Source organism: Salvelinus sp. IW2-2015, linkage group LG15 (assembly GCF_002910315.2).
Source record: "Salvelinus sp. IW2-2015 linkage group LG15, ASM291031v2, whole genome shotgun sequence".
In the NCBI taxonomy this organism is placed as follows: Eukaryota; Metazoa; Chordata; class Actinopteri; order Salmoniformes; family Salmonidae; genus Salvelinus; species Salvelinus sp. IW2-2015.
In genome coordinates this window covers 33,821,139-33,834,310 of record NC_036855.1, presented here as the reverse complement: position 1 = coordinate 33,834,310, position 13,172 = coordinate 33,821,139, and the positions used below count along the sequence as shown (strand labels likewise).

The 13,172-nt window shown below is 44.5% G+C and overlaps 1 protein-coding gene across 2 annotated transcripts in view; it reads left to right on the top strand.

Annotated features, from left to right (window-relative positions):
• aopep (aminopeptidase O (putative)) overlaps positions 1 to 13,172 on the top strand; it is a 111,743-nt gene that overhangs the window by 87,704 nt on the left and 10,867 nt on the right. For both annotated transcript variants that reach the window (XR_002878689.2, XM_024001931.2), the window contains exon 13: positions 4,866 to 4,982. Coding sequence is in view for 1 of the 2 variants with exons in the window: in XM_024001931.2 (XP_023857699.1) it covers positions 4,866 to 4,982 (117 nt within the window). In the remaining variant the exon portion in view is untranslated. The remainder of the gene's footprint in view (positions 1 to 4,865; positions 4,983 to 13,172) is intronic.

The window sequence follows — 13,172 nt, the reverse complement described above, 5'->3', positions numbered from 1 at the left end:
ACAACATGGTAGCAGCACAAAACATGGTACAAACATTATTGGGCACAGACAACAGCACAAAGGTTAAGAAGGTAGAGACAACAATACATCACACAAAGCAGCCACAACTGTCAGTACGAGTGTCCATGATTGTCTTTGAATGAAGAGATGGAGATAAAACTGTCCAGTTTCAGTGTTTGTTGCAACTCGTTCCAGTCGCAAGCTGCAGCGAACTGAAAAGAGGAGCGACCCAGGGATGTATGTGCTTTGGAGACCTTTAACAGAATGTGACTGGCAGAACGGGTGTTGTATGTGGAGGATGTGGGCTGCAGTAGATATCTCAGATAGGGGGGAGAGAGGCCTATGAGGGTTTTATAAATAAGCAACAACCAGTGGGTCTTGCGACGGGTATACAGAGATGACCAGTTTACAGAGGAGGATAAGGAGTGCAGGTGATGGTGTCCGTATAAGGGCATGGTGAGCAAGTGGGTAAAGAAATTATTAGCCGCTCGAGTCCCCTTACCTGCCAATCTATAATTATGTTCCGTAATCTAGCATGGTAGGATGGTCATCTGAATCAGTTCAGTGTGGCAGGGGTGAAAGAGGAGCGTATACGATATGTTTTATGGAGGGATTGACAGTGTATAGTAACGTGTATGAAGATGTCCCTAGTGTATAGCAATGAGTCCTCTTTGCCTAGGCCCTTCTTGTCTGTCCCTCCCTGCTAGATAAATCAGCAGCTTGTCTGCGGATGAGAACAGTTTGTATGTGCTCTCAGCAATCATGCCTTTAGCACGCAAGGCTGTGTTGGGCGGTTGTATCTCTAATCAAGATGAAATGTCAGTATCATCACATCACACACACACCGCATTTACCACTCAATCCCAGAGCATGTTATGATTGGGATTAAAGAGCAGAACATCCTGGAGGAGAAGATAAGAGTGGGAAAGAGAGTGGACATAACAAACATGAGGGGCATCACTCGAACGCATCTCGCTATCTTAAAGGTGCCCAGCTGTGATGTCATCAAGCACAGAGAGGTCCGGCTCTGATTCCCCGGCTGAAAGTCACAGCAGAGAAACACGCTGACTCACTGAGGAAGAACCTTTCCTTCTTGTTGTTCACTGTTTGCCCAAACACTCAATGACTTGCATGAATGCTCACACACGCACACGCACACACAACACGCACGCACACACACACACACACACACACACACACACACACACACACCACACACACACACACACACACACACACACACACACACACACACACACACACACACACACACACACACAGAACACACACACAACACATCACACACACACAACACACACACACACACAGTGAGAGGCATCCTATGCTTACATGTGATCTATAATTCAATAAAGTCACCTCCCTCTATGTGGAGGAAATCTTGGCTGAGAGGGGTCAGAATAAGAAAGGAGGGGGGGGGGATAGAGAGGGATAAAGGGTCGGGGATCAAGAATTGATAACATTAAGCGAGAAATGGGAAAGGGGAAAAAGGAGAAAGCGAACTCTAGTACGTGAGGCGGAGCTGAGCGTTTAGCGCCTGGTGCAAGAGCTTTTACGAGTCTTGCGGTCAGACAGAAATAAAATTCATGGACGCGACTGAATGGTCTGTCACGACACAAACACACACACAGATGCGCGCACACACACACGCGTCGAATGGCCTCTGAGAAATCACTGTTTGGGTTTTTATAATGTCACAGTGATTCCACGTCTCCATCACCCATAATGCAGTGTGACTGAACGAGCATTCTGAGACACACACACTCAAGTCGCTGGAAGGAGGGAGGGATGCGGACAGCAGGGAGAGACACACAGCTCATTCAAATGCCAACGTGACTTCGTACCTATACCGGATATTTCGGGAGATGTTGATAACAACCACATGATTAAACATCGGTACTATGTGGATGCCACGATAGCAGTGATTCTCTCTCTCTCAACGAGCTATTAGAGAAGAGGTGTTTTAAGGGGGAGAAAAAGATTGAGAGAGAGGTGGAGGGTGGAGAGAAAGGGTCAAAGTAAAAAGAAGCTCTCAGTGTCCCTCACACACACACACACACACACACACACACACACACACAACACAGCACACACACACACACACACACACACACACACACACACACACACACAGGTTGCTTAGTGTGGTATCCAGTGTCGTTGCCATGGAAGTTATGAACGATCAGATCACAGGATTCTGTCTGTCTCTCTCTCTCTGTGCGTCCGTCTGTCTGTCTGAAATAGCAGGAAGGTTCCCGGAGTGTTATTACACTCAGCTACTGTCCTATTACTGGACATGCTTCAGTTGGTAAAGCATGGCGTTTGCAAYGCAAGGTTGTGGGTTCCATCCCCGGTGCCACCCACACGTGAAAATGTATGCACGCATGACTGTAAGTCGCTTTGGATAAAACTGTCTGCTAAATGTCATATATTATAATATTACTACTATCTTATGTTAGTGTGGTTATTGCTATGGGCGCTCCCATCGGACGTAGGGAGACATGTCTTCTTACAATGGGGTATCCAATGTGCCACTGTGTGTGAACACGCCGGTCTGTATGTTTGAGATCAGTGGATATTAAATCCCGTTTCACTGACCTCCAAAACAGCAAGTCATCCTCCAGCAGGAATGATAATGATGATGGTTCTCCGAGTCCAGACCAGGCGTTTGAGGCTGATGAGGCAGAAACACACCATTAGACAAGGCTGGGCGGGGGCTACATGATTGGACGAACCACTTTGGAGGGGGACGGAGACATAAGCATGAAAATATGGGGGAGAAAACAGAGGGTTTTAACCAAGSCTCTCTTAAATGTCCATTGGTCTTCATGCCACTCTGAGTAGTGTTTGTAAGTGTTCGTCTGTGTATTTCTGAGTAGGAGTTGTGGAGGGTTCTGAGGCTCTGATAGATTGAATGGAAGGATGGATGTGGAGGAGTATGAAACAGACAAGCAAGACCAAACACATTACCTCACTAAGTGGCGCTGTGTGTGTGTTTGTGTGCGTGTGTGTGCACGCCTGTGTGTTATCGGGAGGGGAAAAGGTGATCTCCCTGCCTGGGAACTCCCTACCCTTGGAGAGGGCGCCGAGGGTGGCACCACACACACACACACACACTGTTTGATCTCATGATCGGGTCAGGGCTGAGACTAACAATAGCCCCAATAGTCCGGTGTTGAGAGCATTTTGGGTAACCTATCCCCTATCTCCCCCCTATCTCTCCCCTACACACGAACCTCACGTGAACCGCTCACACAGATTGTGTGTGTGTGTGTGTGTGTGTGTGTGTGTGTGTGTGTGTGAGAGAGAGAGGGAAAGAGAAGAAAAGGCTGAAATTAGGGGTTTTATGACTGGATCATGCCTCAGAGACCCTTCAAGATGGAGGGACCTAACGGTCAGCTCTCACAAAATGGAGGAGTAGTGAGGTGAGGAGAGCAAGACAGAAACAGGACAGATAGAGGTACAGTAAGAGAGAGAGAGAGATCTATTTGCAGAGTATCCACATTAATTTACTGTCAGTGTATAGGCTGTAGTTGTTTCACTTGAGGCTTTGAATGGGATTCTCTCAGACCAACCAATGGTCAAATACTCCCTGTGTTTGAAATGGAGAGCTTTCTGGTAGGGCAAAAGTTCTCCTGGTATTTCCTTACCAAAAGTTTGTTGTGGATAAGAAAGATTGACAAAGGGAGGAATGCAAAAGAGAGGCAAAAAAAGAGAATACATTTAATGTAGAAAAGTTGTGTATCTAGGTGTGTGCGCTGCGCGTGTGTGTGTGTGTGTGTGTGTGTGTTGTGTGTGTGGTGTGTGTGTGTGTGTGGTGTGGAGAGAGCCAGTTCCAGATCATAATGTGATAATGGGGTAAGAATAGCAGCTTGGCCTCCACCCATTTATACACCACACACACACACACACACACACACACACACACACAACACACACACACACACACACACACACCACACACACACCACACACACCACACACACACACACCACACACAACACACACACACACACACACACACACACCACCACACACACCACACACACACAGCTCCATTTTCACATCAGTCTCTATGGAGCCTCCTTTAATTTATCCCAGAGAGGAGGAATATGTGTCTCGTCTATCCCAGGGAGAGGCAGGCGAGGCTAGGCACAGCTCACAGCACTATGGGGGTGTCTCTCTGGAAGACCTCTCTTTAGAATACCACATAACACATCATTAATCAGCACTATCCCAACAGAACAAATGTAGAAATGAATATGTCTAACATATTCTTGCTTTAATCTTCTCTTTACTGTGTCTTCCCCTGTTCAATAGCCTATTCAGTCATGGGAAATCTGCTTTCTTTTTGTATCAAATGATATTTAATAGTCGAAAAGCTTCGGGCCTCAGCAGAGAACAACTTTAATCAAGGAAGTTCCTTCTTTGTGACCGTGTGCTGTTGAGACGTTCGCAAGACTCATGTCTCTCTCCCTCTTTCTTTTCTTCCCTTGTTTCACTCCGTCTACAGAATAACTAATCTGCCTCCCTCCGTCACCGCTCCACTTCAAACGTTAAACATTCCCCCAACGTTTCCCTTATATTCCCKGAACATTTGCCTTGGCATTATCTTATATATTTTTTTATCTGCAAAATATTGAGTTTCTCTTTTTGTCACTCTTCATAATCCATCCAGTGGCGTTGAATTATCAGTGACTGTTTGCTGAACAGAGACTGATGTTAATGTGTTTCAATGTTATTCATAAAATACCCCTCAAACAAAATGAAGTCAAGTAAATCATACTGATGTTGTCGATCATGTTGAGACCCACCAATAACCCCTCCTTTCTATTTACGTTGCCTAGGTGATGCCGGAGCAGCTGGTGTTGCTTTTGGAGCTTCTGCTGGAGGAGGCGGAGCTAAGTGTGACATCACTGCGTACGATCAAGAGAACCTACGATCTACCGAAGCAGGACGCTGAGGTGACACTGCACACACACGTGTATATAGTATGTATAAGCTGGAAGTAGAAGCCTAAGTATTGATGTAGTTTACTCCAGGGTTAGGGGACAATAATATATTTACGAATATATATATTTAAAATAATATATACTGTACCAGTCAAAATTTTGGACACACCTACTCATTCAAGAGTTTTTCTCAATTTTTTTTACTATTTCTACATTATAGAATAATAGTGAAGACAGCAAACTATGAAATAACACATGGAATCATTCTCTCAACCAGCTTTACCTGGAATTATTTTCCAACAGAATTCGTAGGCGAACGAATAAACCCCCGCTGCCTTCCGTTCTACTAGCTAACGTGCAATCATTGGAAAATAAAATCAACGACCTACGAGGAAGATTTACCAACGGGACATTAAAAACTGTAATATCTTATGCTTCACGGAGTCGTGGCTGAACAACGACATTATCAACATACAGCTGGCTGGTTATATGCTGTATCTACCTAGAGAGTTTTCATCTGTATATTTCGTAGCTGTCTACAAACCACCACAGACGGACGCTGGCACTAAGACTGCACTCAATGAGCTGTACACCGCCATAAGCAAACAGGAAAACGCTCATCCAGAGGCGGTGCTCCTAGTAGCCGGGGACTTTGATGCAGAGAAACTTAAATCCGTTTTACCTAATTTCTACCAGCATGTTAAATGTGCAACCAGAGGGGAAAAAAACTCTAGACCACCTTTACTCCACACACAGAGACATGTACAAACCTCTCCCTCGCCCTCCATTTGGCAAATCTGACCATAATTCTATCCTCCTGATTATTGCTTACAAGCAAAAATTAAAGCAGGAAGCACCAGTGACTCTGTCAATAAAAAAGTGGTCAGATGAGGCAGATGCTAAGCTACAGGACTGTTTTGCTAACACAGACTGGAATATGTTTCCCGGGATTCTTCCTATGGCATTGAGGAGTACACCACATCAGTCATTGGCTTCATCAATAAATGCATTGATGTGAACGTATGTACAGTTGAAGTCGGAAGTTTACATACACCTTAGCCAAATACATTTAAACTCTGTTTTTCATATTTCCTGACATTTAATCTGAGTAAAAAGTCTTAARGTCAGTTATCATCACCACTTTATTTTAAGAATGTGAAATGTCAGAATAATAATAGAGAGAATTATTTCTTTCAGCTTTTATTTCTTTCATCACATTCCTAGTGGGTCAGAAGTTTACATACACTCGATTAGTATTTGGTAGCATTGCCTTGAAATAGTTTAACTTGGGTCAAACGTTTCGGGTAGCCTTACACAAGCTTCCCACAATACAATAAGTTGGGTGAATTTTGGCCCATTCCTCCTGACAGAGCTGGTGTAACTGAGTCAGGTTTGTAGGCCTCCTTGCTCGCACACACTTTTTCAGTTCTGCCCACAAATGTTCTATAGGATTGAGGTCAGGGCTTTGTGATGGACTCTCCAATACCTTGACTTTTTGTCCTGAAGCCATTTTGCCACAACTTTGGAAGTATGCTTGGGGTCATTTTTTAATTTATTTTTATTTTATTTAACCTTTATTTAACCAGGTAGGCTAGTTGAGAACAAGTTCTCATTTACAACTGCAACCTGGCCAAGATAAAGCATAGCAGTGTGAACAGACAACAACACAGAGTTACACATGGCGTAAACAATAAACAAGTCAATAACACAGTAGGGGACAAACAAAAAAAAGAGTCTATATACATTGTGTGCAAAAGGCATGAGGAGGTAGGCAATAAATAGGCCATAGGAGCGAATAATTAAAATTTAGCAGATTAACACTGGAGTGATAAATCATCAGATGATCATGTGCAAGTAGAGATACTGGTGTGCAAAAGAGCAGAAAAGTAAATAAATAAAAACAGTAAGGGGATGAGGTAGGTAAATTGGGTGGGCTGTTTACAGATGGACTATGTACAGCTGCAGCGATCGGTTAGCTGCTCAGATAGCAGATGTTTAAAGTTGGTGAGGGAAATAAAAGTCTCCAACTTCAGCGATTTTTGCAATTCGTTCCAGTCACAGGCAGCAGAGAACTGGAAGGAAAGGCGGCCAAATGAGGTGTTGGCTTTTGGGATGATCAGTGAGATATACCTGCTGGAGCGCGTGCTACAACAGTCCGTGCTACATTGTCCATTTGGAAGACCCATTTGCGACCAAGCTTTAACTTCCTGACTGATGTCTTGAGATGTTGCTTCAATATATCCACATACTTTTCCTCCTTATGATGCCATCTATTTTGTGAAGTGCACCAGTCCCTCCTGCAGAAAAGCACCCCCACAATATGATGCTGCCACCCCCGTGCTTCACGGTTGGGATGGTGTTCTTCGGCTTGCAAGTCTCCCCCTTTTTCCTCCAAACATAACGATGGTCATTATGGCCAAACAGTTCTATTTTTGTTTCATCAGACCAGAGGACATTTCTCCAAAAAGTATGATATTTTTCCCCATGTGCAGTTGCAAACCGTAGTCTGGCTTTTTTAAGGCGGTTTTGGAGCAGTGGCTTCTTCCTTGCTGAGCGGCCTTTCAGGTTATGTCGATATAGGACTCGTTTTACTGTGGATATAGATACTTTTGTACCTGTTTCCTCTAGCATCTTCACAAGGTCCTTTGCTGTTCTGGGATTGATTGTCACTTTTCGCACCAAAGTACTTTCATCTCTAGGAGACAGACGGCTGCGTGGTCCCATGGTGTTTATACTTGCGTACTATTGTTTGTACAGATGAACATGGTACCTTCAGGCATTTGGAAATTGCTCCCAAGTATGAACCAGACTTGTGGAGGTCTACAATTATTTTTCTGAAGTCTTGGCTGATTTCTTTTGATTTTCCCATGATGTCAAGCAAAGAGGCACTGAGTTTGAAGGTAGGCCTAGAAATACATCCACAGGTACACCTCCAATTGACGCAAATTATGTCAATTAGCCTATCAGAAGCTTCTAAAGCCATGACATAATTTTCTGGATTTTTCCAAGCTGTTTTAAAGGCACAGTCAACTTTGACTTCTGACCCACTGGAATTGTGATACAGTGAATTGTAAGTGAAATAATCTGTCTGTAAACAATTGTTGGAAAAATTACTTGTCATGCACAAAGTAGATGTCCTAACCGACTTCCCTAAACTATAGTTTGTTAACAAGACATTTGTGGAGTGGTTGCAAAACTAGTTTTAATGACTCCAACCTAAGTGTATGTATAATTCAGACTTCAACTGTACATACCCCAACCAGAAGCCATGGATTACAGGCAACATCCGCACTGAGCTAAAGATTAGAGCAAGGATCGGGACTCTATCCCGGAAGCTAATAAGAAATCCTGCTATGCTCTCCGAAGAACCATTAAACAGACAAAGTGTCAATACAGGACTAAGATTGAATTGTAGTACAACGGCTCCTACGCTCGTCGGATGTGGCAGGGCTTGCAAACCATTGCAGACTACAAAGCGAAGCACAGCCAAGAGCTGCCCAGTGACACGAGCCTACCAAACGACTACTTCTATGCTCGCTTCGAGGCAAATAACACTGAAACATGCATGAGAGCACCAGCTGTTCCGGACGACTGTGTGATCACGCTCTTTGCAGCCAATGTGAGTAAGACCTTTAAACAGGTCAACATTCACAAGCCTGCAGGGCCAGACGGATTACCAGGACATGTACTCCGAGCATGTGCTGACATTTTCAACCTCTCACTGTGCGAGTCTGTAAAACCTAAATGTTTTAAGCAGACCACCATAGTCTCTGTGCCCAAGAACACTAAGTCAACCTGCCTAAATGCCTACCGACCCGAAGCACTCACGTCTGTAGCCATGAAATGCTTGGAAAGGCTGGTCATGGCTCACATCAAAACCATTATCACAGAAACCCTAGACCCAGTACAATTTGCATACCACCCTAACAGATCCACAGAGGATGCAATCTCTATTGCACTCCACACTGTCCTTTCTCACCTGGACAAAAGGAACACTTATGTGAGAGTGCTCTTCACTGACTACAGCTCAGCGTTCAACACCATAGTGCCCTCAAAGCTCATCAATAAGCTAAGGACCCTGGGACTCAACACCTCCCTCTGAAACTGGATCCTGGACTTCCTGACGGGCCGCCCCCAGGTGGTAAGGGTAGGTAACAACACATCCGCCACGCTGATCCTCAACACAGGGGTCCCTCAGGGGTGCGTGCTCAGTTCCCACTTGTACTCTCTGTTCACTCATGACTGCACAGCCAGGCACGACTCCAACACCATCATTAAGTTTGCCGATGACACAACAGTGGTAGGCCTGATCACCGACAAGAAAGAGACAGCCTATAGGGAGGAGGTCAGAGACCTGGCCGTGTGATGCCAGGACAACAACCTCTCCCTCAATGTGATCAATACAAAGGATATGATTGTGGGCCGAGGAAAAGGAGGACCGAGCACGCCACCATTCATATCGGCAGGGCTGTAGTGGAGCAGGTTGAGAGCTTCAAGTTCCTTGGTGCCCACATCACCAACAAACTACATGGTCCAAGCACACCAAGACAGTCGTGAAGAGGGCACAACAAAACCTTTTCCCCCTCAGGAGACTGAAAATATTTGGCATGGGTCCTCAGATCCTCAAAAGGTTCTACAGCTGCACCATCGAGAGCATCCTGACTGGTTGCATCACTGCCTTGTATGGCAACTGCTCGGCCTCCGACCGCAAGGCACTACAGAGGGTAGTGCGTATGGTCCAGTACATCACTGGCGCAAAGCTTCCTGCCATCCAGGTCCTCTATTCCAGGCGGTGTCAGAGGAAGGCCCTAAAAATTGTCAAAGACTCCAGCCACCCTAGTCATAGACTGTTYTCTCTGCTAMCWCACAGCAAGCGGTACCAGAGCGCCAAGTCTAGGTCCAAGAGGCTTCTAAACAGCTTCTACCCCCAAGCCATAAGACTCCTGAACATCTAATCAAATGGCTACCCAGACTATTTGCATCCGTTCACCTACTCTGTGTCTCACAAAGACACAGCGGTTGGAACCAAAAATCTCACATTTGGACTCATCAGACCAAAGGACAGATTTCCACCGGTCTAATGTCCTTTGCTTGTGTTTGTTGACCCAAGAAAGTCTCTTATTTTATTGTTGTCCTTTGGGGCGGCAGGTAGCCTTGGGCCAGTAACCGAAAGGTTGCTAGATCAAATCCCCGAGCTGACATGGTAAAACTTATGTCGTTCTGCTCCTGAACAAGCCAGTAAACCCACTGTTCCTAAGCCGTCATTGTAAATACGAMTTTGTTCTTAATAACTGACTTGCCTAGTTTAAATAAAAATAGTAGTGGTTTCTTTGAAGCAATTTGACCATGAAGCCTGATTCACGCACTCTCCTCTGAACAGTTCATGTCCGCCTTGGTCAGGGAGGTGACCAAGAACCCGATGGTCACTCTGACAGAGCTTCAGAGGTTCTCTGTGGTGATGGAAGAAACTTCCAGAAGGACAACCATCTCTGCAGCACTTCACAAATCAGGCATTTATGGTAGAGTGGCCAGATGGAAGCCACTCCTCAGTAAACGGCACATGACAGCCCGCTTGGAGTTTGCCAAAAGGCACTTAAGGACTCTCAGACCATAAGAAACAAGATTCTCTGGTCTGATGAAACCAAGATTGAACTCTTTCGCCTGAATGTCAAGCGTCACGTCTGGATGAAACCTGGCACCATCCCTACGATGAAGCATGGTGGTGACAGCATCATGCTGTGGGGATGTTTTTCTTTGGCAGGGAATGTGAGACAAGTCAGGATGGAGGGAAAGATGAACGGAGCAAAGTACAGAGAGATCCTTGATGAAAACCTGATCCAGAGCACTCAAGACCTCAGACCGGGGCGAAGGTTCACTTTCCAACAGGACAAAACCCCTAAGTTTGCACTGCGATGCAGTGTCTTAGACTGCTGCGCCACTTGGGAGATTCCATCCACAAAGTTTTTAATGCTTATCAATTGCCTTGCACCAAGGAAATACAACATACAGGACTCTTAAAGAATTTCATTTAAATGTTAATTGTATTGTTTTGATCACAGAAACAATGAGAAAATATGGAAAAATAAATAATTAAATGTTCATTATATAAAGCAGCCCGTGCAATCATCTGCCAGAGAGTAGCCCCAATCGGCCCGAGCCCCAACTAATACATTTGGGCCAGATAACTCACACTGGAATCGGCCCGAGCTCAATCCCCGCATCGTAGCCATAAGTAATACTGCCGAATGCGGCCCAGACTCGGGCCACATGACGTCAGCCGAGTGCCCCAACTCAGACGGAATCGGCCCAGATCCACTGTGCTAGCTGGGACGCAGTAGGTTTCACTTCCCCACCCGTCAATCTTTTTAAAGACTCGACGGAGCTCAGTGCCTTCTTCAATCATGCAAAGACGGGCAGCATGAAGGTCTCGTCATTGATTTTGCTGGAAAGGGGTAGAAATTGTGCTTTACAATGGTATTCATATTACAGTTGACCTGGAAGTATTACGTTTTTGAGGCGCTAAAATAAGGTAAATTGTACGTTACAGCGCGATGTACAAAAGTGTGTTAGCTAACTTCACAAAAGTGTGTTAGCCCACATTTTACACTTTAATGGTGTTTATGCGTAGGATAAGGTGTGTGGGGGGTTGTGGTGGGAGTTACGTGTGTGTGTGTGTGTGTGTGTGTGTGTGTGTGTGTGTGTGTGTGTGTGTGTGTGTGTGTGTGGTCTCTTATACACATCTAGATGTGTATAAGAGACAGGTGTGTGTGTGTGTGTGTGTGTGTGTGTGTGTGTGTGTGTGTGTGTGTGTGTGTGTGTGTGTGTGTGTGTAGGGGCTTTACTGTACTCTAGCATTAAGTGCAGCATTAAGTGCAGCAGTCAGAGTAAGCACAGCTGTGTTAACGCTGGAAACTAAACAAGTTAAGCTGTCATTAACACATGCCCTGTCTTGAAAAGAATGAGTCGATACATTTTTCCTCTCTTATATGAAGCCATAGTCATTACTGTCTATGACCTTTTTGGAAGGAGAAATCAATAACTGATGTGTAACTCAGATGTTAGTCCATTTACGGTAGTCATGCAGTAAGTGTTTGGTGCTGTGAAATGTTCAGTATACTGTACAGTATGTACTGTAGGGCTACATTATCAACACCATTTACGTTTTAGTTGAACCGAACTGAGCATCTTTTGTTGGGACCTATTAAAAAAATGAACATCTTAAGCCAGGAATGAAAGACTTCCTACTGAGAATGTACTTCACTTCTAAGAATCAATTGGGTGTAAGAATAAAAGACTGTAAAGGATGTGAGTGTACAGTACTTGGCTGGCCTTCAGTGGTTCAACATGAGAAGGTCTCTGTCTGGGCCTCTGCAGTCTGGCTGGGGGTAGGAGGCCAACAGACATGTTCATCTACAGATACCAGGGGGGGAAACTAAATGGTCCCTAAAAATAACCTGAGTTGTCAYACAGACACATACGCACGTGTGTCCAGCCATTCCTCCAATGCTTTTTCTTTCTTACCCTCCAACCTTTYCACAAAATGAATGATCAATGTGTTTGAAAAGTTCAATAAATAAAAGCTTAAGTGCAGCATCACGTCTCCCCTGTTATGTTAGGTTAGCAGTGTTTACTTCATGGAGGTGTAGCTGGTTAAAGTGTGGGAATTCATCACGCTTGAGGTGCTGTCAGTTATGGTTAGTGCTCTGTCCTTCCATTTGAATGGTGTAGAATGTGTGTGAGATGTGTGTGTGAGTATTTAATGTAGTGCGAAGGATAGCGTGCGAGCACTGGCTTCAACGCATGTGGGTCTTTCCATTTCATTTCAGCAAGTCATGACACCCACCATCTCAGATTGTTCTGAAATCGTTTCTGTAGTTAGAAACAGATAAGATAAGTATTCCTGCTACATTATTTATTTGAAATACAATTTGATCTTTGAGAAATTAAGCTAATTTGATTGCACCCAAATTGGCCATTTTTATTTATAGGATTCATATAATATTCAATAAATATAGTACCTAACATCTGATTTAGACCAAACTTTTTTCCAACAATAGGTAAGACATGAGGAATCCAGAAATTGGTCAAAAGCTACCCACGGATGTAGTATGTTACATAAACCTAACAACTTCAATGACTAATTTCTCTGAACAGGGGATAAAAACATCATCAAATACACTGAGAATACATTACATAGTATGA